General features: G+C 44.5%; 1 protein-coding gene and 1 long non-coding RNA gene across 4 annotated transcripts; one reads left to right on the top strand and one right to left on the bottom strand.

Annotated features, from left to right (window-relative positions):
- On the top strand, window positions 1–25,087 carry NOLC1 (nucleolar and coiled-body phosphoprotein 1). Of its 3 annotated transcripts, none has more exons than XM_083502588.1 (14): window positions 1–155; window positions 1,385–1,440; window positions 4,242–4,369; window positions 5,027–5,136; window positions 7,011–7,176; window positions 8,783–8,904; window positions 11,868–12,003; window positions 13,761–13,898; window positions 15,851–15,940; window positions 18,443–18,556; window positions 20,106–20,693; window positions 21,965–22,074; window positions 23,178–23,258; window positions 23,423–25,087. In XM_083502588.1, the coding sequence occupies exons 1-14, from the start codon at window positions 45–47 to the stop codon at window positions 23,579–23,581; spliced, it is 2,109 nt and encodes a 702-aa protein (XP_083358714.1). In that variant the 5' UTR covers window positions 1–44; the 3' UTR covers window positions 23,582–25,087. The 3 variants fall into 3 exon arrangements, with proteins under 3 accessions (XP_083358714.1, XP_083358715.1, XP_083358713.1); XM_083502589.1 differs by having other exon boundaries at window positions 5,024–5,136; window positions 8,786–8,904; XM_083502587.1 differs by having other exon boundaries at window positions 5,024–5,136.
- LOC310706718 lies at window positions 15,972–17,771 on the bottom strand. Its single transcript, XR_014526109.1, has 2 exons — window positions 17,104–17,771; window positions 15,972–16,849 (listed from the first exon to the last, which is right to left on the bottom strand). It is a non-coding gene; the product is annotated as an uncharacterized lncRNA (long non-coding RNA).
- Window positions 25,088–27,531: the final 2,444 nt, after the last annotated feature.

Raw genomic sequence — 27,531 nt, 5'->3', positions numbered from 1 at the left:
TAAATATCCGGTGCCGGGCTCCAGCTTCCTTTTCCGGCGGCGACATGGCGAAGGCGCGCGTGGTGCCCAGCGACTTGTTCCCGCTGGTCTTCGCCTTCCTGCAAGAAAACCATTTCGAGGGGGCGGCGCGGGCTTTCGGGAAAGCGGCCGGCGTGGTGAGGCTGTTGCTGTTGCTTTTTTGAGGGTCGGGGGTCGGCACGTGCGCGTGTCTGTGCGCGAGTGGAGGCGACAGGGATGCATGAAATCCCTGGAGAAGGGAGAGGGGGTCTCGAGGTCAGGCCTTTCCCCGACAGCGGTGTGCCATATCCTCCAACATTTATCCGGTGAAAATATGGACGTCCCAAGGGGAGGTCTCGCCAGGTGAGGTGGGGTGGACGACTCCATATTTGGAGGTCAGATCCTGAACTGAAGGGGCTGGTTGGGGGCGTGATGGCAGTTGCAAAGGGAAAACAGTTGGAGGGGAGCCTCCTCCCGTGGAGAGGCGACGTGCTGCGCTTGTCTCAAGGCAGCAGATGTTTCTCCTCTCTGCGCACGTGGGGGGCGGGCGGGCTAGGGCACGTTTTGCAACTTCCGCGTTTCCAAAATGAGGGGCGCGAAACGTTGTCACGTGACTGGGGAACCCAAAGGTGTGTTGGGGTTAAATTAATAGAATATAGTTGGCTTGGTAAGTAGAACGTGTGCCAAAATGGCGTAGAGTCGTTTAAAAAACCTGTTGCCAAGTACTTGCGGTTCTATTCCATATTCATATTACTTTTATCATTCACCTGGCATTTTCAGAAGGTGAAATTAAAATTGTTTTTCTGAAAAGTTATGTGCTTGGTAGACTTCCCAAGCTAGATGTGTCCAGTCATAAAAGCAATAGCAGATTTGAATTCCTCACAACCAGAAACATACACTTAAGGCCCCCCTCATTGAATAAATTCACAGAAATTAAGTTTCACCCCCTAAAATGACATGCCCTAATGTGGGATGGAGGTGATCTGTGGGCTTCTGTGGAAGTTAGATAATTGTTATTTATACATTAAATTTCTATACCACCCTTCATATTAGTACCACAAAGTTTTACAATGCAATCTTTAAGGCACCATGTATATGAGGGAGTGGTAAGTAATTGATAAAGGAGGAAGGAAATGTGCTGATGGATTGAGGCAAAGTGCTTTTACTTTGAAGGGCTGTTGGGTTAGTGGGGAGAGTGGATTACTGAGGGTGGGCGAAAGCGCCTGAGGAGCCCAGGGTGTTGGCAGCAGGAGGCTCCAGAATTCGCTGCACATGGTGCTTGTTTGCAAAGAGGGCAGACTGGTCCCCCCCCCCAAAGCATCATAACTTACTGTCAAAAAGTTTTTTTTCCATATTTTATCATTTTTGCGTTGTATTTGCATTTTAGACAAAACAAGACCCCAATGCTGCTTCTCTCCTTGATGTCTTCAACTACTGGCTGAAGTAAGTAGTGTAGTTTTTCAGAGAGAATCACTGCCTGTTGGTTCCAAGCAATTTTTCATTGGTTACCTGTTTGTTTGTTTGTTTGTTTGTTTTAGTAAAGCTGTTCATTGTTTCTCTCTCTCTCTCTCTCTCTCTCTCTCTCTCTCTCTCTCTCTCTCTTCCTGGATGCCAAACTAGGAATATGAGTGTGGGTAGTTCTGGTGAATCAGACTCAGGACTTGCCTATAAAAAATGCTTCACAAATTGGAAAAACACAAGGAGTATGAATTCTTTGATATCATCAGTGCCTTGAAGGAAGTCCTAACATAGGTCTAGCCTACGTTTGATTGGTTACATCATGTTTTTTTAAAGCTGTTCTAACTTGTCTCCGTTGCTCCTAATGCATTGCTAAGCTTAAGCAGCCACACAGGCCCTACTATAAAGCAGGAATTCAGGGCAGGGGGCGGAATTGCATATTTGTAGCAATGCCAGTATGCAGATGGAAATTTGCAGACTGGCTGTGGGTGATCCACAAAGCACACATGGTGAGGTACTACGGGACTACTTACGAATAAATGTGCACAGCTGGATGTTTATGGTAAAATATCATATGTGAAATATTTATCAAACGTATTATTTCCCCCCCAAAATGCTTGCTACACTAGTTGATTCACTGGTGGCATTAATCTCATAGGACATGCTTTTCAAAGGCACATTATTCTTTGCCGTCTTTATCCACATGAAGACAGGGGATGGATATGTATTTATTTATTGATTGATTGCATTTGTATGCCTCTATCATGGATCATCAGGAGGTCTCCTATTCAGACACTAACCAGATCCAGCTGCTGCACATGTTTTCAGATCCTGCCCTGGGATCAGAGGAGAACCACATGTTCTTCTTTTAAACTGGTTCTGTTGACCTTGACAAATCTAAATCCAACTGCGGAGGGATGAGAACCACCAAAGAAAATCTAGCGCGTACATCATCTCTCAATATTGGTACAAATATATATGCCCATGCATTCTCTTTATTTGTCCTGGGTTGCTTTGTGAGTAAACTTCGTTGTAAAAGTAAGCTAAGTGTAACAATTCACAAGCTTTGGGGTGGGGTGAGGTTTTCACATTGCGCTTGTGCAAATGGATGTAGTTCTGCGCATCCTGTTATTTGTGTGTGCCCGATGCACGTGTTTTTATCACGCAGCAGTGTAGCAGGGAGTGTTCAATTTTAATCATCGTTAGCATGAGGACCAGTTTAAAATGCAGTTCCCCCTCCCCCCCCAAAAAAAACCCCAAAACGTTTGTGCATACTTGAGAAATCAGGAGTAACGCCCACCCACCCATGTGGATATGGAGCTACCACTACAGTGGTACCTTGGGTTACATACGCTTCAGGTTACAGACTCCGCTAACCCAGAAATATTACCTCGGGTTAAGAACTTTGCTTCAGGATGAGTACAGAAAGCGTGCAGCGGCGGCGCAGCAGAAGCAGGAGGCCCCATTAGCTAAAGTGGTGCTTCAGGTTAAGAACAGTTTCAGGTTAAGAACAGACCTCCGGAACGAATTAAGTTCTTAACCTGAGGTACCACTGTATTTGCGAGGGGAGGGAAGTCTGTTCGGCACTGATGCGAAGACACCCCACCCTGAAATCCAGGGAGTTCTGTGGTGCTCAGAAGGAGCTAACAGGACCTTCCTGGTTATTCTAGAACCAAAGCCAAGAACGAAAGGATTCCGCTCTCTCAAAGTAGGTGCACTGTGGTAGCCAACAATGCAGTCCTACCTATGTCTACAAGGAAGTAAACCAAATTCAGTTCAATAGATCTTGCTGGATCCTAAAACGACAATAGTTATACCTCTGTTTCCTGTTTTCGTTCAGCCAGTCCTGCATTCTTTTTTGGCTGCTGTTTCTTCTTGTCTATCTTTCGCTCCGCAAGATGGAGCTTTTGATTTGTTAGTGAAGGAGCTGGGAGAGAGGATTTTATTATTACTTTTTTAAAGAATATTTATTGAGATTTTAAACATAAAACCATCCTTCTAATCAAACCAAAGAAGAAACAACATTATCACACTCAAAGCAAAACAGATAAATACAATAAAAACATATAAAAGGTAAAAAACAAAAAGAAAAAAAGAAAAAAAACATAGAAGCAAGACATAAAAAAGACATAAAAATCCAAATTTTTACTTGTTGTTTTCGTAACCCTTCTTCCTGACTTCCTCACGTCTCCCTTTTCTGTGTTCCTTTTTACACACTCATATTCAGCGATATCTTACCCTCTTTCAAATCTTAATCTATATTATGCCTTTCAACCCATTGTGTCTCCAATTTTTCCCTTTATATCCTTTTGATTACATTTGACACAGTGTACTCTAATTTTACCGCCCTTGTCTTTTGAGACATTTCTTACATACTCCTTTTACTTGTATCACTAATGCCACATTGTCTTTATATCTTGCATCATTTTAGCCTTTCAGCGTTTTAACATTCCAACATTTTACAATGTTTTGGCAAATAGTCTTTAAACTTCTTCCAATCCGAGAGGATTTTAAAACTGAATACCGGTTGTGAGAAACCACAGGAGGGGGCAGTGCTGTTGTGCTTGAATCCTGCTTGCAGATTTCGCCACAGACACTTGGCCGGCCATTGTCAGAAGTGGGTGCTGGACTAGACGGGCCATTGGCCTAAGTAATCCAGCAGCTTCTTCTTGTGTTCTTAGGAACAGAAAACTTAATACTGTTGCCTTTCCACCAGCACTTGGGGTCACGGACGAACCTCACACGCAGCTCAGTAACACAGTAGTGACTGTGATGTTTTCCTTTAGGTCGCCTGAAGCCAAAAAAAGACAAGCTGTTCCCAATGGCCCACCAGCGAAGAAGGCAAAGAAAGAATCTTCATCCAGTTCTTCTGACAGCTCCAGTGAAGATGAGAAGCCCCCAGCTAAAAAACTAGGTAAATTATGCTAGTTTGCTCCAGTATGCAGATAAGTTGGTTCGTACTTAGGTGCTGATTTTGCTTCCATAAGGAGTAGCCCAGTTGCATCACTTGTGTGTGGAAACGCCTTTCTCCTCCCGTTGTTTCTGTCCACATTTGGATACGGATCACGTGCTCCTTGAACAATCCAGAGCAAATAAGTTATTCAGTGCCCTTGAGTAAAGGCTCCGTCAGCCACTATACCGTACTGTTTATCATAAACATAACTCAATGCAGTTGGAAGTCCATGGCCAAAGAATATTAGGTAAGGGGGGCTGTAGATTCTTTAAGGAGTCCTACTCAGCAAGTGGGGGGAAATATGGAAATCATGTAAATCTACTTGAAGATTTTTTGGGGGGAAGAAAACAAAATCCAACCCAAACTGAGGGAGGGGTGTCTTTTACACAACTGATATTAAAACCAACGCATGCAGATGTTTTGCAAACGTAACTTTATTTTAGGGTTAAAATAATCTGTTCATAGGGTGGGAAGAAGTGGTTTATTTTTTGGGGGGGGTGCTCTTTGCAATAGCAACTTTTGCTGACTGCTGTCTGCCATTAAGATAAAGAAGATGGGGCTAGATTCCTTTCTAAATAACTCAGTATTTTCTTTTTCTCCCCACCCCAAATCTAGCAGCCAAGCCTGCTGCTGTAACCAAAGTGCCGGCAAAGGCAGCTCCTGAGAGCAGCAGTGATGATTCCAGCGACTCTTCTGATTCAGAGGAAGAGAAGAAGTCATCAGCAAAGGTGAGATTCTTGCCCTTGCTCCTCCTCTAAGTCTTGAAAAGTCCTAAAGATGCCCTGAAAGCTACAAAACATGGAAACTCATATGGCTCTGTAAACTGGCCAGCCCTGTTTTTTATTATTATTAGTGTTCTTAATAACAATGACATTCTTGTTTAGGATAGAAAATAATGTGAAGGCGAGAAATGGTTACCATGCCCCTAAGATTTATGCTTGGTTGCTTACAAAGAACTCTCAACCTTTATCCAAAACTTTTAAAACATGGTGGCAGATAATTTTGGATATTGGGTGAGCGTAAAGGCCAGGACACGACGTCAGTGGAAATGAGGGTCGTTCTGGAAAGGGTTTGCTAAAAATAAATAATAAATAAATTGGGAAGTAAGGAATGAGTTTTTAAGGAAGCAAGGGGAACCAGCTGAAGTTGTGATGCCCTGTTCTCCTCCAGGGAAGCTTTACTGTACAGACTATTTCCAAAGGTATTCTAGGGAACCCTGTGATTCCTCCATAAAATCGGTAATGGTGGCAATCTTCTCTGAAAGCCAGTGAGGCCACCATTGTTCATCTTAACCTGCAATGCATAGGGGCAGAAATACGTGCTGTATATTCTAAACTGCCCTCTTGGTTCATATGGAACAATGGTGGGGTCCAGTAGTGGCCAGTGCCCTACATAAAATAAGCATGCACACTAGAACATTTCCTGGAATCCTCTGCTATGGGTCTCCTGGTTGTTCCAAGTGTCTAGGAGTCCCTTGTTGGGTATGGATTTATTGAAGCTATAATTCTGAAAGTGCTGGTTTTGAATATACTCTGTACACAGGTTGAGGGTGGAATGTTTTAAAATATGAACATGGAATAATAGAGGCGTTAAATCAGGGTTTCCCAAAGTTGGGGCTCCAGCAGTTTTTGGACTACAATTCCCATCATCCATGACAACTGGTCCCACTAGTGAGGGATGATGGGAGTTGTAGTCCAGAAACAGCTGGAGACCCAGCTTTGGTAAACTGTGTTAAATGGTGACCATGGGCTCTCATGAAAGCGTATTGGACTCCAGGCTTCTGACATGTATTTGTAACTTATTCATGAAGTTGCCAGCAAATGTACCATAGTGAGAGCAGAGAAGGGTGGAGCGCTCCTCTGCTATGACACTGGACTGGTAACATACACATGCTTTGCTTCCCTGGGAAAACATAGACTGGGTTGATGTTGTGTGAAAAGCAGAATGGGCATTTGAGCATTTAGGCCGAGCAAGGCTGCACTCCAGGATATGCTGTTAAGGCCAACGTAAAAGCTGAAGCTGGGAGCAGGGCAGGGAGTCGGGTGAGGTCAGGAGCTCCGGCAGAAAAGCAGGACAGGGTACAGGCAGGAACTGGCTACCAACAATGTTGCTCCCGCAACTTGGGACTGGGGCTGGCTGGCTTTTATCTGCCCCGAGGCATAGGATGGCCCCGATCCTCAGGTGACTCGCCTCTCCTAGCCTGGAGGCAAGCACTCCTCCTGCGGGAACTTAGTTTCCTCTGCCTCTCTGCCCTGAGCCTCTGCAGCTCAGGAGAGGCTGGAGGGTTACCGGACCCAGAGGCAACCTCAGCTTCCCCTGACGGGGCTGAGAGTGGAGCACCTGCAGGCAATGGGTCCTCCATCACCTCAGGAGCCAGAGCAGACTCAGCTGGTGCCTGCACCTGAGGATCCAGCCCTGGCTCAACTGGTTCTGGAGGCGGGGAATCCTGTGCAGGCTGGGATTCCTCAGGTTCAGCATCCGAGTCCGAATCCCAGGCCGTCACACCAACTTTTGCTGAAGACAGGGTTATAGTCAACTAAATATTATGTAAAATATTACTAAAGTAATGTGGCTTGTGGTGTTTACTGACTTCTCTCGTTAGAAGGGAACAGGTCTCCCGGTTAAGAAAGCTATCGTGAAAACAAAACCGCAGAAGAAACCCAGCAGTTCTAGTTCAGATTCAAGTAGCTCGGAAGATGAAGCTCCAAAGAAGCAGCAGCCAAAGCCAGAGGGAGGCAAAAAGGGAGCAAAGCCAGCGTCTAAACCAGGTAACTCACCTGCATTAGTGCAGAAAACCAAAATGCAGTTAAGTTCTCACAGGAGAGCTCTGAAAGGATTTTGTGGCTATTGAGTTCATTGAATACGTGTATAACCCGAGTTTTGTTCTGTAGACGCAGCTGACTTTTTTCTGTTACTTCTAAGTTTGGATCATTTCACAGACGATAGATACACAGGGCTGCCTTTGAAATGGTTTAGAAGTTCCACCTGGTCCAAGGGAGAGCTGCAAGATTAACTGGGAGGGTGAATCAATTATGTTATGCCAGGATCATACCAACTCAGCTGCCCCGGCTCCCATTGTGTTTCTGGGCCCTATCCAGAGTGCTAGTTTTAACCTTTAGAGCCCTTAATGGCTTGGAATCGGGATACCTGAAATACCACGTTCTATGTCACACATACTGGCCGAAACAGTGAGATCTTCACAGGCCCTACCACAGGTGCCTCAGCCAGGTGATGGGCGAATATTGGGAACAGTGCCTACTAAGTGGTGGCACCATAGTTGCGGAATGCCTTGCCCACAGAGGCTTGTCTGGTGCCGACTTTATGGTAATTTTTGCATCAGGCGAAGACTTAACTCTTTTTTGTTCTCCCGGGCTTTTTAAAAAAATCTGATTTTAGCAAAGAGCTTGTGTTCCGAACCACGGTTTGTGTGCTGCGTATTTTTGAGACTGGCTTTGATTTTCTCTGCTGGAAATGTTTCTGCTGCACCTGTTCTAGGTTACTGTGTTGTCGTAGAAAAGTAAAAGTTACAAAAGTAAAAAAAAAAGTCATTCATATCCAAATCACTGAAAACGGGGATAAAACCCGGACAATATGAATTTCCTTTTCTAGACCTCAGGCCTGATGCAATACTGAAGACCCTCCCTCCTTTATGATAGCTCAGTTGGTAGCGAATGAGACTCTTAATCTCAGGGTCATGGGTTTCAGCAAAAGATTTCTGCATTGCAGGGGGTTGGACTAGAGGATTCCTGTGGTGCCTTCTAAGTCTCTGATTCTATTAATATATCATTCTTAATGTGCTCAGAACAACAGTGGGTTTTTTTGACTGCATGATACCAACTCGTTAAGCCAAGTACAGTGGTGCCCCGCAAGATGAATGCCTCGCAAGACGGAAAACTCGCTAGATGAAAGAGTTTTCCGTTTTGGAGGTGCTTCGCAAAACGAATCTCCTATGGGCTTGCTTCGCAAGACGAAAATGTCTTGCGAGTTCCTGCGGGTTTTTTTCCCTCCCCCCCTTTTTCTAAGCCGCTTATCAGCTGATCCAATAAGCCGCTAATCCGTCAATGGGCTTGCTTCGCAAGACGAAAAAACCGCTAGACAAAGAGAATCACAGAACGGATTCTTTTCGTCTTGCGAGGCACCACTGTACAAAGAAATATGAATCCTCTTTAAAGTAAACCAAACTAATCTTGCTGAAAACAATAGAAAATGATGTTCACTGTTTTGGATCGTTAACCGTATCATACCGTACAGCCCAGCAAATTGAACTTGGGAAAGGGGCGGTAAAAATTATTGTAGCGCTATGCATATGCAATAGCTGGATTCGAGCTTTCTAATTTCCTCTGTGCATCAAATATTATTTGCTTTCCCAATCAGCAGCAAAAGTCACCAAGGTGACGCCCAAAATTAAAATTACCAATGGCAAAGCGGAAAGTAGCAGTGACAGCAGCAGCAGCAGCAGTGAGGATTCTGATGCAGAAAAGCGTCCACCTGCGAAGGTAAGCAATAGATCTTTGTATAGTGGCTAGAATTGCTAATGCTTGTCTTTCCTGTACAGTGGTGCCCCGCAAGACGAATGCCTCGCAAGACAAAAAACGCGCAAGACGAAAGAGTGTTCCGTTTTTTGAGTCGTTCCGCAAGACGAATTTCCCTATGGGCTTGCTTTGCAAGTTCTTGCAAGTTCTTGCGGGTTTGTTTCCTTTTTCTTAAAGCCTCTAAGCCGTTAATAGCCGCTAAGCCGCTAATAGCCGTGCTTCGCAAGACGAAAAAACCACAAGATGAAGAGACTCGTGGAATGGATTAATTTCGTCTTGCGAGGCACCACTGTATTTATTTCTTGTTTGGAGGGTACTCAGTGACACTAAAGCATGGGAACTAGGCAAGCATACTTTGTGTGGAGCCTTCGTATTAGTTCTGCGGCCTATTTACACTCGGAGCACTCAAGACTTTATATGCTCTCTTCACGATCCTCTACTCAAGTCTGTCTTAGACTTGTGGCGCACATGTCCGCTCCTAAATTCAACTTAGGAACTCCTCTGAGTTCAGACAAACTTACTCTCAGATTAAGCGTGCAAAGGATTGCAGACGTAATCTTCTAGCTGTTCCCTGTGAACATGGAGAAAGTCAAAAATTTCTCTTGGCTTTTATATTTTCTCCTTGTGAGATTATGCACCCCAGAATTTCTCAGCTGATACTGTGCCTCTACTATATTTGTATTGTGACTCCCCCCAAAAATATTTTTTTGAATAAATTTTATTAGGATTAATAAAAAGAAATACAAAGCTTAACATCAAATGTCTCTTTTTAATCCAAAACTAAGACATTGATTTAAATGCAATAAAAACATTGGGGGAAAAGAGAGAAGAAGGAAAACAGGAAAAGTAGAAAGAGAAAGAAAGAAAGAAAGAAGAAGAAAATAGTTCAGATGTGGCTGCCCTTATTTTTATACATTCCTCAAAGCTTGCTCTGTTCTACATCATAATTCCCGTAGATAGGAGTGTTGCAGTAGACCATGGCTTTGACTTTCAAAAATGGGGTTTTGATGAAGTTCCTCACAGAAGGCTTTTAAGAGAACCTAGTTGTTATGTGGCAAAAAGATAGATCCTTTTTATAGGTAACTGTTTAAAAATAGGAAACAAGAAGTAGGAATGATTGATTGGCCATTCTAGGGAAGTGATTGGAAGAGCCCTCTGCCCCGCCCTGGTTTTCTATATTTAAATTGGTGCTATTTAGCAAACCATGCGAACAACAAGGTAGCAATGTTTTCAGATTACACCAAATTATTACGTTTTTGTATAAGCTGGAAGCTGCCCAGAGTGGCTGGGGCGACCCAGTCAGATGGGCAGGGTAGAAATAATAAAATAATTGTTGCTGGTGCCGTTGTTATTGCCGAATCTCAAGCAGAGTTTGATGAGCTCCAAAAGCATCAAAAGTGAAAACAGGATGACAGTTGAGAGAGTGCAAAGTAAAGTACTCTTGGACAAAAAATAACTAACTTGTGAATACTGATTGATTAGCTGCATCGATCCAGGGAAGTTCTCGTGCTCTATTGGCAAGTTAAAGAGTAATGAGTAAGTTCACTGGGAGAGGAGAGAGATTCAGTAGTCCATTCGCAGCAGAAAGGGCAAGTTCCATGTTGGGAAATGGACTAGAAATCACAGGGCAAGCTTCCTAAATCAATATAGAAATCAGATGCAGTCAGATTTAGATTACTATGTCAAGACCATTTTTTAAAAAAAGTTATGGATATAAAGGGCAGCCAGTGGTCCAGTTCTGTGTGTTTTCACTAGGAATGACCTGCTGAGATCAGTGAGGCTTCCTTCCAAGTATCTGGAGGACAGTAACCTCAAACTTGGCATTTCTGGCACTTAATTCCTTTTTGCATGAGAACTAAGGATGCCGCTCTTAAGCACTGTCCTCGCTATAATCAAAATGATTGCTCCGCAGGGTGGGAAAGGAACCGTTTCACAGGGTTATCTCCCCATCTGCAACATGGAAAATGGTCTATAATGCACATTTATGCATTAATATAGTTCAATAAGTATTTCTGGTGTGATTCAGTAATGCTAGCCTGGTGTAAACAGTAAGCAGGTGATGCTGTTAAGGAGAACATACATGTAGAAGCAGCTGGAGTGCTTCAAGGCTTGTGGCAGCTTAAAAGTATTAGCGGTAAGATAATGCCACATTGGGGACATGGGTGGCGCTGTGGGTAAAACCTCAGTGCCTAGGACTTGCCGATCGTATGGTCGGCGGTTCGAATCCCCGCGGCGGGGTGAGCTCCCGTCATTCGGTCCCAGCTCCTGCCCACCTAGCAGTTCAAAAGCACCCCTAAGTGCAAGTAGATAAATAGGTACCACTTTATAGCGGGAAGGTAACGGCGTTTCCGTGTGCAGCGCTGGTGCTGGCTCGCCAGAGCATCTTCGTCACGCTAGCCACGTGACCCGGAAGTGTATCCGGACAGCGCTGGCTCCCGGCCTCTTAAGCGAGATGAGCACGCAACCCCAGAGTTGGTCACGACTGGCCCGTACGGGCAAGGGTACCTTTACCTTTTAATGCCACATTATTCTGCCTCTTGCATTGCTGCGTCATTTTACTTTGTTTACAAAAAAAGAGAAAAGGAATGAGCTGGTTTTCATTTTTCATCCTCTTTCGACTCCTGGTATGTAGTCCGGTCCTCCTAGACAGCTACTTTATTCATCTGACAAACTAGACTCTAGCCCCACAAAACTTATGAAACAATATGTTTGTTGGTCTTTAAAGAATCCGTATGACTTCTTCCTGCAAGAGTCTTTAACTATCCCTCTGGAAGAAATTCTCTTTTAATAGCCTTTCATGTCTCCGGCTTATATTTGAGTTGTGTGCCTGGTAGGGTAGCAAATGATTAGCTTTGGATGGCAATTGCTCTTCAAACTTCACCCTTAATGAATGGGCAACGGTGGGTCATCTTCTCCCCTGTAATAAGAGTGAGCCAAAGAAAACTCCGCAGTCCAAACCTGAAGGTGCTCGTCTACCCACAAAGAAGGAAAGCAGCAGCAGCAGCAGTGATGATTCTTCCGACAGTTCAGCAAGTGGGAAGCCGGTGTCAAAGCCCAAGGCAGGTGAGTTGCTGGCAGATGCTTAAAATCCATCCTGAAGCTCCAGTTGATTCCAGAGCAGCGCCACAAGATTATTAAATGGGACGGGGCAATTTGACCAGGTTATTAATCCAATGCTGAATAACGTACCCATCAGGGGGAGAGGACCCTGGTTACAGAATAGCATTTCCAGGGAGGTTTACCCTCCTCGTGTTCTTTTGAAGACCTTTCTCAATAGTTTTTGTAATTTTAAATCATGTGTTTTAACCCAGGGAGTGCAGCGCCTTTTGGGAGTGCCGTGTCGCTGTTGGTGTTTTGACTTAATGGCTTTATATCTCATTTCGTATTTTAATTCTTTTCGGGGGGGGGAATAAATTTTATTAGGATTTCTAAAGAGAAATATAAAGCTTAATATCAAATAGCCCCTTTTTAGCGGTCAACGCTAAAACATTGATCTTAATACAATACGAACATAGAAAAAGAGTGAAAAAGAAATATACTATCTTCAGTATATATGTATATACCGCATTTTTCGCTCTATAAGACGCACCAGACCATAAGGCGCACCTAGTTTTTGGAGGAGGAAAACAAGAAAAAAAATATTCTGAATCTCAGAAGCCAGAAGAGCAAGAGGGATCGCTGTGCAGCGAAAGCAGCGATCCCTCTTGCTGTTCTGGCTTCTGGGATAGCTGCGCAGCCTGCATTCATTCCATAAGACGCACACACATTTCCCCTTACTTTTTAGGAGGGAAAAAGTGAGTCTTATAGAGCAAAAAATACGGTATATATTTTTGCTATGACTAGTGGCTACTGCAAATAAAGATTCTTCTCTTCTCTAGGAAGAGAAATAAAGAAGTAATAGACAAGAGATTTTTTAAAAGAGAGAGAGAATAAAGTTCCAAAATTATTTTCCGTGCTTGTTATTGTAAGGTGCCCAGTCTGTGCCTTCCTGGAATCTGTGTTAGATGTAACATGTAACATACGGGGTTTACTAACCTGGAGATGGGGTGAATTCTAGCCCCAGCCCTCTTTCCTTCCCCAGAGTTTGCCTGAAGGCTGGGCTTCCTTTTGGCCTTGCGCTTGCTGTACACAAACCACAACTGTCCCTTGCCTGCTGTCTCTTAAAGCTTGAGTAGAACATAGGCTTGCTTCCCACCTGACAGAGCCAGAGGAAACTCATGTCCTTCAAGCTCAGAGCTAGAGGGACGATGAGGAGACATGCGGCTTTCGCTGTAGCGGCTGGTGGAAGGTCCAAGACTTCCATAGGCTGTGTGTCCAAGCAGAGCAGTTACAAATCTTTGTACATAAAAGAGGAAATGGAGAGGCATGTGGGCCTAGTCTGTGCCTAATAGTCACTGAGGCAGACCAAATGCCTGTCCCCACTCCAGCTCTGAGCTGTTGGCAGACAGGGGCTTGTTTTCCGGCCCAAATCCAAGCTTAGAACTGGAGAGCAGAGCAGGATATTCCCTCCCCCCCCCAAAAAAAACCCCACAACTTTATGCTGTGTTTCAGAGACATAGCACAAGGTTAGAGACAAAACCCTGCCACTTGGGTCTGAGAGAACTACCAGCAAGATTGGCCATAAATGGTCGACTTCTTGCGGTATCACTTTGAGAAGTATATGCTCCACAGATCCTCTTGGCTAGATGATTTAAAACAAACACACACACACACACACACACACACACACTCAGTGTAATGTGACTAGCTTCATATTTGTGTCTCGTGTTTTGGTTGTTGGCAGACCTCATTCCACCAGATTCGCTTTTGTCCCTTCGCAGGCCAGTACAGCGCTGTGCCACCTCCTTCGTCCATAGAATCAAGGAAGGGCAAAGCACAATCTCTGCCTGTAAAGACTTCTAAGAAAAAGGTGGAAAACCATGATGAAAAGGAGCAGGTGCCCAAGAAGAAAACAGCAAGTATGTATTTGTGGAGAGGAATTAAACATTAAGGTGACGGCATCCATATCTGATGGAGGGGACTGGAGAGACAGTCCTTGTTTTGTTGCATTTTGGGCAGGGAGTTTATCCACATGTATAAAATATACTCTCTGTTGGATACTGCCTAATGACTTGTTAAAACTTCTAGAAAACCAAGGAAGCTTCCAAGGTTGGCCTTGGCTCTGTATATTTCAGAATTCCTGGCTTCTCTGGTTGGCAAAAGGCTTTGTACCAACAAAGAGATACGCCTCTACCAGCCTCTGTCATGAAACATGTAAGCTTACAAGTCCCCGCAATCACTGGCTGAACGCACGTTAACAAACACCTTTTGCGCATCAGTTTAAAGTGCTTGCATGTCAGACTTTAATTGCAAAAGCTAGGTGCCTTTTTCGGTTGCCTGAGATCAGGATCCTAATAAGTACCCCAACTCCAGAAACCTTTGTAGTTAAAGGGAGTATGTCAGGACTGTTCTGATTTGTGCTGGGCTGGCTGCTTTTAAAAAGTCATCTTGTGGTTGTTTTTTTTTTTTAATAATATTTTATTAGGTTTTATCAATAGAAAAGTTTAGAAAAATACAAAAACGAAAAAAATACAAAAATACAGACATTAAACACAAAGAAAGAAAAAGAAAAAACACATACAAAAGAAAAAACAAAAATTCCCTCTTTCTTAATTTCTCATCTTTTAGTTAACTTATTTTCCTGACTTCCTCACGTCTCCCTTTTTTGTATCCCTTTTAGAAGTTGGTTCAGCAAATTCATGTCCTATTAGTTTATCTATTATTAATCCCATCTTACATTTTACCTTGTTGCTAGAACCCCTTCAATTCATTTCAATGTCATCAGCATTCAAAAATTTTACAATATTTCTGCAAATAAGTTTTAAATTTCCTCCAATCTTCTTCCACCAACTCTTCTCCCTGGTCTCGGATTCTGCCAGTCATTTCCGCCATCTCCATATAGTCTATTAGTTGCATCTGCCATTCTTCCCAGGTGGGTAGGTCTTGTGTCTTCCAATGCTTTGCGATGAGAATTCTTGCTGCTGCTGTAGCATACATAAAAAAAGTTCTATCCTTCTTTAACACCGATTGGCCAACTATGCCCAGGAGAAAGGCCTCTGGTTTCTTCGGGAAAGTATATTTAAATACCTTTTTCAGTTCATTATATATCATTTCCCAGAAAGCCTTAATCCTTGGGCACGTCCACCAAAGGTGAAAAAATGTACCTTCAATTTCTTTACATTTCCAACATTTGTTATCGGGCAAGTGATATATTTTTGCAAGCTTGACTGGAGTCATGTACCACCTGTACATCATTTTCATAATATTCTCTCTTAGGGCATTACATGCCGTGAATTTAATCCCGGTGGTCCACAACTTCTCCCAGTCAGCAAACATAATATTATATCCTATATCTTGTGCCCATTTTATCATTGCAGATTTTACCGTTTCTTCCTCAGTATTCCATTTCAACAGCAGATTATACATTCTTGAAAGTATCTTAGCATTGGGTTCTAACAATTCTGTTTCTAACTTAGATTTTTCCACCTGGAAACCAATTTTTTTATCCCAAGTTATAAACCTCTCTTATTTGAAGGTAATGTAACCAGTCTCGCACCTTCTCTTTAAGTTTGTCATAGCTCTGCAATTTCAGTTTATCACCTTCCTGTTCTAAAATCTCCCAATATTTTGGCCATTTAGCCTCCATGTTGAGTTTTTTCAAAGCTTTCGCTTCCATAGGTGATAGCCACCTTGGGGTTTTACTCTCCAGAAAATCTTTGTACCTTGTCCAGACATTAAACAATGCTTTCCTGACAATATGGTTTTTAAGTCATCTTGTACATACATCTGGGTATGAGCGTTTGTTAGACAGGAATTGTTTGGGTCCCCTTGAAGAGAAAGTTCAGTGAAAGCAGCCTGTTTTTCTTTGTAGCTAAAGGACCTGCGGCTAAGCCATCGCCTGCTCCTAAATCTGCTGCTGTTTCCAACCAAAAAGAAGAGACTAGTTCAGACAGTGACTCAGGTGAGTACTGCAAACAAGCAAGTTCTCTGGATTCTTTATCACTGTGTTTCCTACTGAGGAAATGTTTGGATTTACATACTATGGAGGCAGTGAGCGAGACAGAAGTACCTTCTGTTTCAGGCTACCTGTCGGTTGCTTTTGATGTATACAACTGGTGCAGAATTACTTTGCACAGGGGATATCTCACACATGGGCAAATGTAATCGCTTGATGAAGAATCGTGCTTAGGAGTGGGTTGGGGGATTCTCTTGGACGTTTTATGTCCAGAGGCTTGAGGCAGAATAGCAGAATGAACGGGCCTTTTCTGTAGTAACTCCCAGTTTGCGGAATGCCGTCCCCAGGGAGGTTCGCTTGGCGTCTTCATTATATATATTTTAGGTGCCAGGCAAATACGTTCCTCTTCAACCATGCCTTTAGTTGATTAATATTCTACAGCCTTTTAAGTGTATGTGGGAAGACAGGGGTTACTGTTTTGCTGTTTGGTTTTACCTATTTACTTGTTTTTATCCTGTATTTTATTCTGTGAACCATCCCGAGATCTTACGATGAAGGGTGGCATATAAATCTTAATACATAAATAAAGTCGTACCTTGGATCTCAAATGCCTTGGCTCCCGAACAAATCGGCTCCTGAACGACTGAAACCCGGAAGTGAGTGTTCCGGTTTTTGAACAATTTTCAGAAGCCAAACATCCAGGGCAGCTTCCAATTGACTGCAGGACGCTCTTGCAGCCACTTGGAAGTTGCGCCTTGGATTTCAAGAACCAAGGTACGTATGTAAATAAAATACCTGACATTAATGATGCTGATTTATTACTTACACCCCGTCCATCTGACTGGGTCGCCCCAGCTACTTGGAGCAGCTTCCAACAGAATATTTTAAAACCCCATAGTCAAAATAAAAAAAATCCTTCCAGTAGCACCTTAAAGACCAACTAAGTTAGTTCTTGGTATGAGCTTTCGTGTGCATGCACACTTCTTCAGATACACAGTATATCTGATACAGCGTGTATCTGAAGAAGTGTGCATGCACACGAAAGCTCATACCAAGAACTAACTTAGTTGGTCTTTAAGGTGCTACTGGAAGGAATTTTTTTATTTTGACTATGGCAGACCAACACGGCTACCTATCTGTAATTAAAACCCCATAATGAAACATCAGACATTAAAAACAATCATGCCCCATAAGTCTTACAAGCTGCTCTTGTATATTCCTCAGGCTGGACTGTTGGTGGAAAGTTACAGTTCCATCACCAAAGTTCACTTTTGTATACTCTTGCGCATGTCCCGGGGCAACAGAGAGCGATATCGTATGCCTCCCTATTAGAGGCTTCATATACTGCTGGTAGGATGTGGGTGGTGCTGTGGTCTAAACCACTGAGCCTCTTGGGCTTGTCGATCAGGAGGTCGGCGGTTTGAATCCATGCAACGGGGTGAGCTCCTATTGTTCTGTCCCAGCTCCTGCCAGCCTAGCAGTTCAGAAGCATGCCAGTGCAAGTAGATGAATAGGTCCCGCTGCAGCTGGAAGGCAAAGGGCGTTTCCGTGTGCTCTGGTTTCCGTTACGGTGTTCCCTTGCACCAGAAGCGGTTTAGTCCTGCTGGCCACATGACCCAGAAAGCTGTCTCTGGACAACCACTGGCTCCCTTGGCCTGAAAGTGAGCTGAGCGCCGCAACCCCATAGTCAACCTTTGACTGGACTTAACTGTCCAGGGGTCCTGGTGGAGTGGGATAGGTTGCTTGTTTAGCCTCCATTGATTCAGTGGGTGTTTTTTGACCTGTACCACTCCTGAGGTCAGCGTAATAATTTATCAACGTTCGGCTGTAAGGTAGCATAGGGCAGTGTTTTTCAACCACTGTTCCGCGGCACACTAGTGTGCCGCGAGATGTTGCCTGGTGTGCCGTGGGAAAAATTGAAAAATTCGAAAGATTTAAAAATAAAGTATTTTATAATTTTTCATATTTCTGTTTACTTACTATTTCATAATAAAGTAATTATAAAATACTTTCTTTGTGTTTATTTGATTCCTATTCAAGAGAATTACTTTATATATAGTCAATATAGGCACAGAGTTAATTTTTTTAACATTTTCTAATGGTGGTGTGCCTCGTGATTTTTTTCATGAAACAAGTGTGCCTTTGCCCAAAAAAGGTTGAAAAACACTGGCATAGGGTTTGGTGTATGTCCACTCCTTGCCTATCATACTCTAGCCTCTACCCAGTGTTAGACTTCCTGCTGGTCATTGTTACATCAGCATATCTGTGATGTTGCACCACTTGATCTCCACTGACAGAGGCCTATCTTGAGAGATGCTGGCACAACAGGGCTTTTTGCAACGCTTTGAAAACCCCACCTGGCATATCTTGAGCACAGGACTGTAAAGCTATCATTAGCACTTCTGTTTGTTTTTGTTTAAAGCACACACCTCGCTTTGAATCTCTGCGGTGCAAGGTTAAAATGTGCTGGGACTTAAAACCACTGTCTTGTTTGGATTTTGTGCATAGATAGTAGCTCTGAAGAAGACAAGAAGCTTCCTGCCAAATCGTCTGCAACAAAGGTTGCTGCTAAAGCTAAACCCGCTCCGTCAAAGGCAGCGACCAGCTCTTCTGATAGCTCAGGTACCTGGGGTTACAAGCTAGACAAGCTCCATGTTGATCATTACTGCTCCCATATTACGAAAACTTCAAGATCTGGCCATAGTTTCACAGATCCCTGGACGTGTTCCTCGCCATTTCTAAAACAAGTAAAAGCCACAATGCTGCAAGTACAGTGGTATCTCGGGTTACAGACGCTTCAAGTTACCGTCTCCACTCACCCAGAAATAGTACCTCAGGTTAAGAACTTTGCTTCAGGATGAGAACAGAAATTGCGCAGTGGTGGTGGGAGGCCCCATTAGCTAAAGTGGTGTCCCAGGTTAAGAACAGTTTCATGTTAAGAACGGACTTCCAGAACGAATTAAGTTCTTAACCTGGGGTACCACGGTACTTTGCTAGATTTTCTTCTACCACTCCTTGTGCCCTTTAGGCTTTAAGTGTGGCCCTGCCGATGAGCTTTAGGATATACCATATTTTTCGCTCTATAGGACGCACTTTTTCCCTTCTAAAAAGTAAGGGTAAATGTGTGTGCGTCTTATGGAGCGAATGCAGGCTGCACGGCTAAGCCCAAAGCCAGAACAACGAGATGGAGCACTGTGCAGCACTCCGTCTCTCTGTTCTAGCTTGGGGGTGGCTGCACAAAGCCTCCGCAGGGCAGCGGGGTGCCTTCACTCGGCTGCCCTGCGGAGGCTTCACAGGCTGTCCCCGAAGCCAGAACAGCAAGAGGCTATCCCAGAAGCCAGATCCCTCTTGCTGTTCTGGCTTCTGGGGTTCAGAATTTTTTTCTTCTTGTTTCCTCCTCTTCACCCCCCCCCAAAAAAAACACTAGGTGCGTCTTATTGTCCGGTGTGTCCTATAGAGCGAAAAATACGGTAAATCAGGGTTGGGTCCACGGCAGTGTCCAAGGGCTGCATGTGACCCTTGAGGCCTTTTTGGGCGGCCCTCAACAACATTTTACGTCCCCACTTCCCCAGCCCTCACACTGCCTTCCCAAATCCCAAATTTCGGGCTTGTCCCCACCCCATGCGGCAAGGCAAAGTGTGACCTGCGGGTTCTCTTGCAAATCACAGGAGACTGCCCTGATGTAGATGTTCCATAGAAAAGATAACCTTCTACCATTTAAGTAGCCATTGTTTTTTATTAGGACTTATAATCACATAACCAAGCCTATTCCCTATGTTCATTTATGCCCCTGTTAGTCACAGAAGAGGTGCCTGTCTGTTTAAAAACCGGCAAGTATCCTTGCTTCGTTTAAATTGTCTCAGTTGATCAATGAGTAAATATTCCAATCACTGCACATGAAATGTGTACACATATATATATCTCGTGTGTCAATCTGTCTGATAATTAGTATGGGCAGGGACCCTATAATTAATCTCACACCCTCCTAAGTCAGCTTTCCTAACAAAATCCTTTCCCCTCCTACTCTTCTTTGAATAGTGAAAACACTGGTGTTTGGATTCGTCCTGTGGGTGTACAACTCGCCCCATCTGAAACTGAACTGTGAAAATAGTGTTTGCAGTGCTTTTGTCGTTGAAATTTCTCCTTTAAAATTTGCAATGCCCTTCCCTAGATTCTGACAGCTCTGAGGATGAAACTCCTGCAAATGCTGCAGTTAAACCAGCTGCAAAGGCGGCAAAGAAGATTCCTGTGATGGTTGGAAAGAAGGCGGATGCTGCCTCTGGGGATAAGAGAGTTGCTCCCCCAAAAACTGGTGCAAAGAGTCCCAAGTCAGGATCCAAACCTAGCCTCTCTGCCTCCCAAGCAAGTAGTTCTTCAGACTCCAGCAGCAGCTCAAGTAGTGAAGAGGAGCAGAGCAAACCTGCCCAGAAGTCGGCTAAGAAGTCGCAGGCCAAGCCCGTTCAGAAGCCGGCTAGCAAATTGGCCGGCGGCAAGAGCACAGTGGCTTCGAAGCAAGCGGAGTCCGAAAGCAGCAGCTCTTCCGACAGCTCCAGCGACGACGAGCCCAAAGCGGCAGGGGAGGGACTAAAGAATAAAGCCAAGAAAAACAGCAAGCCGTCGAAGAAAAAGGCATCAAAAGCTTCATCCGCGCCTGCAGGCAAAACACCGTCTTCCAAGACTCTTACATCTGAAGCAGCTAGCGATGGGGAGAGCAGCAGTTCTGATGATGATGACGACGACGATGGGGCTGTAAATGGAGGTACGTCACTGCTAGCCGGGAAGGAAGTAGGGAATGCTGAATATGAAAGTTAATACTGTATGCAGAGTGAATTTGATTTAAATCACCAGTCAGTAAGGCTTGATTAAAATCATGTTTTTTTGCAGAAAGACTCATTCTTGCTGTGCTGGCGTAATCTTAATATTTACAACCAAAGGAATGTTTCATTTTTGGACTAATAAATTTTCAGAGTGGTTTTTACAGTTATATTACTGATTTGGTTATACTATTCGAAATACATAGATAATTATGAAGTTATTGTGAGGTTTAATAAGTTAACTTTATTTTTGGACAACTTTTCTGCTGTACTTTGTTGGAAGGGAAAAAAACCAATAATTTCCTTAATGACAATTTAAACAATTTCTTTAACTAAAACAATAACATTATAGCATTTGTATCCATGTTTGTTAACTGATGTGGTTAAACAATAAAAAAAAAACCCTTAGACTATGTTTTAGCACACATGAAAAACTTAAATACTTATTTCCTGATGAATAGCCTTTGGACTATAATGTAATTTAAACAGGAAACTATCTTTAGAAAGATTTTTCCTCCAAAAGCATTTTATTTCAAAAATCCGATTTAAATTTTAAAAAATTCCAAATTAAATTTTTCAAAAATTTATTTTTTAATTTTTTAAAATAAAAAACATTGATTTTTATCCACCCTAACCGCATACATGAATGCCACATGTGCAATCTTTTCCCAGTAACTGTAGTGCATCTTATGTTCAGTGGGCAGTTAAAAAGAATATGGGTCATTAAAGTAGCACTGGATATGGGTCACAACAAAATATTTCTTACTTTTACTCCCACCCCACCTGACTGCTTATTCTATGGGCTGTTCTCTTATATTGAGCAAGATATCATTGTGTTAGGGACGCATGTGGCGCTGTGGTCTAAACCACTGATCCTAGGGCTTGGCGATCGGAAGGTTGGCGGTTCGAATCCCCACGACGGGGTGAGCTCCTGTTGCTCGGTCCCTGCTCCTGCCCACCTAGCAGTTCAAAAGCACGTTAAAGTGCAAGTAGATAAATAGGTACCGCGCCGGCGGGAAGGTAAACGGCGTTTCTGTGCGCTGCTCTGGTTCGCCAGAAGCGGCTTAGTCATGCTGACCACATGACCTGGAAGCTGTCTGTGGACAAACGCCGGCTCCCTCGGCCTATAGAGCAAGATGAGCGTGCAACCCCAGAGTCGTCCGCAACTGGACCTATATTTACCTTTTACCTTTATGATTGTGTTGAAACACGGCAGGCCAATCCAAGAAGAAACGAAAAAGGGAGGACAGCCAGGGGCAGGAGACACCAAATGCAGGGAAGAACAAGAAACCCAAAACGCCACATACGTTCCCCAAGATGAAGCGGGTAAGAATCATGGAGCTGTAGAGTCGGGAGGGTCATCTAGTCCAGTGTTTCCCAACCTTGGGCCTCCAGCTGTTTTTGAACTGCAATTCCCATCATCCCTGACCACTGGTCTTGCTAGCTAGGTATGATGGGAGTTGTAGTCCAAAAACAGCTGGAGGCCCAAGGTTGGGAAACACAACCCGCTGCAGTGCAGGAATCTCAGCTAAAGCATTCCTAGCAGATGGCCACCCAACCTTTGCTTAAAAACCTCCAAGGAAGGAGGGTCCACCACCTTCCGAGGGAGATCATTCCACCGTCAAACAGCTCTTACTGTCGAACAGCTCTTACTGTCAGAAAGTCCTTCCTGGTGTTTAGTCAGAATCTCCTTTCTTGTAACTCGAAGCCACGGGTTCGAGTTTACCCTCCAGAGCAGGAGAAAACAAGCTTGTTCCCTCTTCCATGTGGCAGCCCTTGAGATATTTGAAGATGGCCACCATATCTCTTCTCAGTCTCTTGAAGAAGACTGAGAGGATCTCGGGAGAAGGGGTGGAATTGCCTTCTTGACAAGAGCTGTTGGTTGTCTCCTTTTACCCTGAGAAACCTTGTTGAGGTGCTATAAATTTGCCAGGAGCAGCCTGGCATCTGTGGTTCTAGTCCAGGGGTTGGCAAAGTTTTTGTGGCTTGGGGCCGGTTCACGATCCAGTAGACGCCACGGTGGGCCGGGCCGGAGTGCGCACGCATGCGCAAACACTCCGGCGTGGAGGAGGTGTGCGCAGCTTCCCACTGGTTGCAGGAGCTTCCTGCAGCCAATGGGAAGCTGCCCAGCGTCGCAGAAGGTGGTCCCTGCTCTGCTCCGCGCTGGTTTAGCGCGGCGCACGGAAACCGAGCGGGCAGTGGGGGTCCATGGGCCGATTAAACGACTCGCATGGACCGCTTGTGGCCCATGGGCCTTAGTATGCCGGCCCCTGTTCTAGTCACTGGGGCATCATGAAGCATTTCTGTCCCAGGAAGATGCTTAACTTTACATTTGGTGCATACAGCCTTAAATCCAATATAGTTTGGGGCTAATTGCTTTAAATTAGCACAACGGCTAATGCAGGAAAATACCAATTTTCTTTCAACAGCAGTCCAGTCCTTTCCGCAGAGTAAAAGCAGAAGAGATCGAGGTGGATGCACGAGTAGCAAACAATTCATTTGATGCCAAGGTAAGAGGAAGATAAGAGTTGCATTCCTCCAGACTGTAGTTTGTGCAAAACTGTGGGGTTTTTGCACTGTCTAGGACCTGTTTGCTTAAGGGAGCATTCCCTCTTGAGTAACTACTCGGTGTTCTTTTGCTGACTGGTGGTCACTGACTCGCTATCTCTTCCAGAAAGGAGCTGCGGGTGACTGGGGCGAAAAGGCCAACGAAGTCCTGAAATTTACGAAAGGGAAGTCCTTCCGACACGAGAAGACAAAGAAGAAAAGGGGAAGTTACTGCGGCGGTGCGATCTCCACGCAGATAAACTCCATCAAATTTGAAAGCGACTAAACTTCAGTTGCCGCTGCAGAATCCAAGGCCTGAGCATGTGAAAAGATGCGAAGTGTAGTGGGATATCTCTTCCACAAAGCATCAACTCTTGTATTGGTAACATGGGAAGATGATTGCTCTTTTGCGTAATGACAAAACTTAGCCGTGTCTGTGACTGTCTCTTGAGGACTTCCCAGACTTTCTTAATTAAGTACAAACTTATTTTTAGATGACACAAGTTCAGTTCTAGCAGACCTCATGCAGCAATATGTATGTTCTTGTTTTGCTAAACACCCTTTTTTAATCTTCCAACAAATCTAACATTAAGAATGCACCGAAAGCGACATGCATCTCTATGGCTCCGCTCCTTGGTAAGGAATCTGGTCTTGCCTGCTGTCAAATGGGTGATCCCACCTTCGCAATCTCGCCTATCATTTCCCCCCTCTTCATTTGGGGCATTCATAAAACATTTCCATAATCTCTAAGAGCTGGGCAACTTGGTTAAATCCAGGCAAATCTCCCTTTCCCTATAAATGGATTGGCTAAAAACTACTTGAAAATCACTGAGTTAATTTTTTGGGCCATTGTTTTTGTAGATGAGGCAACAGAAATGTCTGCCTGTTTCCTTTCGGATTCTCCAAAAGCCAGGAAAATACCCAAGGGTTGAAATAGCTCCAGAGTGCAGGGCCACTCATTGTTATCTATGTTTTGGCAATCATGTAATACCTTTGAGGGGAGATGAGAGTTATTGCATGGTGGCTCTGCCAACTAATATGTCGCTCGCAATGGCCGTTCTTATTTGGATAGTGTGCAGTTGGGCCCGTTGAAACCTTCGTCCATCTGCTTTTTTGTTTTGTTTTTGGGGAATGTGATGACTTTTTATTTCCCAGAGATGGCCAGGTCCAGTTAAGGCTCTTACGTGAGAAGCTTGCAACCTCAGGCATGTTAATCCTTGCTGATGTGCTTCAATGTGGCCAGAGAAGCCACAGTGCCTCTTTAGGGTCCAGCCTAGATGCCTGACCTAGAACCCAGCTGCTAAAAGAAACCGAACCTGTTCAAGAAGTACCATCTGATAATGGAAAGATGGGAGAAGTGGTTGTTGGGAGCTCTTACCCCACCCCACCCCCAAAGACAAAACCTTCAACCATGTGTTTCCTCCACTTGGAGCATAAAAGTAATAAGACCCAGCAGATTAACTGCGTGGGAAGCTGGCTGTCAAGAGAGAGCATTTTAGATGTTTCCCTGTTGTGGATATCGCTGTACTTCGGAATCCGTCCACAGTAAATGCTATGCCAGCAATGTCTGCGGGTTAAAGACAAAACAGCCAAGGTTATACTGTTTCTTAATGCCCCAAAGGGCTATTCTTTTCACAGCCTTGGCCCCTTGCCCTTTGATGTCTTCGGATTCCATTGGCATGGTACAAGAAACTGGCAAGACTCAACTCCTTAATGGTGTTGGGACGGTTGGATATTTTATTTGAATAGACAAACATTTAGTATAATAAAAATGTTTTTAAAATGTCGATAAGGGTGGTTGTTGTTTAATCCAGACCTAAGGATTGCTTTATTAAGTCCCTAATGCACTGGCATTTAACAGGGCAGCTTTTCAGCCCCAGTTGGGAACGGTAGAGCTGTGCTCATTCCATATATACAAAGAGTTGTTTGATGGGGGGGGGGCAAGATAGGGGGAGGGGACCTGATTTGTCAAGAGGCAGTTCTGGGTGACTAAATGCTTCTGCCTAACACAGGTGGCACTGTGGGTTAAACCACAGAGCCTAGGACTTGCAGATCAGAAGGTTGGCAGTTTGAATCCCCACGACGGGGTGAGCTCCCGTTGCTCGGTCCCTGCTCCTGCCAACCTAGCAGTTGGAAAGCACGTCAAAGTGCAAGTAGATAAATAGGTACCACTCCGGTGGGAAGGTAAACGGCATTTCTGTGCGCTGCTCTGGTTCGCCAGAAGCGGCTTAGTCATGCTGGCCACATGACCCAGAAGCTGTACGCCGGCTCCCTCGGCCAATAAAGCGAGATGAGCGCCGCAACCCCAGAGTCGGCCACGACTGGACCTAATGGTCAGGGGTCCCTTTACCTTTACTAAGGTCTAGGAGTTCTCCTGTATCTGTCAAGGTGGCAGGTAGCACACAGCCTTATATCCGGCTCTGACTGATTTGGGAACTCCACGCTGTGCTGGGCAAGGAAGTATCTTTCACCACTCTCAGACGCACCATTGTTCTGTCCAGATTTCATGAAAAGGGGTGTTTGTCTGGCAGCGGTAAGAGCTCTTTCCTGCCCAGGAGAGCACGCAGCTTCTGCGTTTTGTGCCAGCTCCCACCTAGGCAGCCAGGAGCAGGGCAAGATCTGGAACAATCCTCAGATAGCCTTAAAAGCCACCCTGATCTTTAAGGCAGAGGGTGAGGCACAGGGGACCAGAAGATCTTCTCCATCTACCCTACAGTGCCTTCTCCCACCACCCTGCTGCAGTTAGGTTTTTAAAACCTCCTGGAGCCAGTAAGTGTTCTTCTCCAACCAGAAATATAGCATAGGCACAAGCTTGTTTTATTGTTGGGGTTCCCTGCCACTCACCCTTCTCCTGCATCTTGAAAAGGCCAGCAACTGGTTTCCAAACCAAGCATTTTCCAAAGTATAATTGCCCTGTGTCTGTAATTAATTGCAGGAGTATCTTGACTCTTCCCACTGTCTGGCTCACACCCCACTCACTTTTGGAATGTGGCTTGCAACAAGAGGTGAGAGTGACTCTCGACCCAAATAAAATGTCCAGGCCCCACTTTTAAAGAACAACCTACCTCACGGTTAATTGGGTCTCTTCCCCCCGCCCCAATACAAATCTTATCTGGAGTGCTAACTAGTTTTATTAGCTCTCATCTAGTCAAATTAAGGACACCTGCTGCTCTAGCTGAGACAGATGAAAGGGGAAAGTAGAACATTAAAAAAAAGAACATTGAACACTTTCCAGTGCAACAGCACCCAGCCTACGAAATGGAAAGTTGTGGGAACTTCACGCCAGAGGAATTGCAGTCGTCTTATCGCTAGTTGAAGCCTGCTGAGGTCTGCACTGGATCCGCTATAAAGCCACCCGTCTATTTCCTACCCAACACATGTGATCCAGGATCAGGCCAGTGTAGCGTGTCAATTACATAGGTGCAAAAGGAGCGACTTGAAGGGTGCTAGTTAAATGTTATGCTATCTAGTATCCTCCAGCAACTGTTTAGTTGTGGACGGCTCCTTGAGCAAGAAGGCTCACTTTGAGCCCGTTTATTTTCTGATATCCTTCGTTAGTCTGCCCAATCCTTTATTATTATTATTTTTTAAAGTCATCTCTGTTAATGGCCAGTACCATAACTAGAGGCGGGCACATTTCCTGCCCAGATACAGATGGGCTTATAGGTGCAATTGAGACACGGGGGGTGGGGGGCAGTGTGCATAGTATCAGTTTAAAGTTGCAGGTTCTCTGAGCGCTGGAAAGACTGCCTTTATTACTGGACGCAGCGTTTCCCAAATCTCCAATGTCCTGGAGCAATGTGGCAAACTCAAAAGTCAGCCGGTCTTAGGCAACATCTGACAGGCAACTGCACATGTTCACTTAGGAGCAAGTTGGATTGGATTCAGAGGGATTTGGTTCTCTGGAAATGTGAATAGCCTCATTCTGCAGCCCTAAGCATTTCCGGTTCTGCTACTATCCAAAAAAGTCACGGGCATCAGAGCATCTGAATTGTGTTTGCTACTCGCCTTCACTTTATTCCTATTCATTTTCTCCTTCTGTGCTATTATGATGTTTGTTTGGGATCTGCATTACAGTGGTACCTCGGGTTAAGTACTCAATTCGTTCTGGAGGTCCGTTCTTAACCTGAAACTGTTCTTAACCTGAAGCACCACTTTAGCTAATGGGGCCTCCTGCTGCCGCTGCACCGCCAGAGCACAATCTCTGTTCTCATCCTGAAGCAAAGTTCTTAACCT

This window comes from Podarcis liolepis, assembly GCF_965112155.1.
Source record: "Podarcis liolepis genome assembly, chromosome: 5".
NCBI classification, from domain to species: domain Eukaryota; kingdom Metazoa; phylum Chordata; class Lepidosauria; order Squamata; family Lacertidae; genus Podarcis; species Podarcis liolepis.
The sequence above is the reverse complement of the archived record's forward strand: the minus strand, read 5'-3'. Positions and strand labels throughout refer to the sequence as shown.

Bases quoted from the DNA above. Each gene is read 5' to 3' on its own strand.
- NOLC1 (XM_083502587.1), top strand. From the start codon at position 45: ATGGCGAAGGCGCGCGTGGTGCCCAGCGACTTGTTCCCGCTGGTCTTC. The intron at 5,137-7,010 runs GTGAGATTCTTG...TTCTCTCGTTAG, and splicing joins AGAAGAAGTCATCAGCAAAG to AAGGGAACAGGTCTCCCGGT. The intron at 7,177-8,782 runs GTAACTCACCTG...TTTCCCAATCAG, and splicing joins AAAGCCAGCGTCTAAACCAG to CAGCAAAAGTCACCAAGGTG.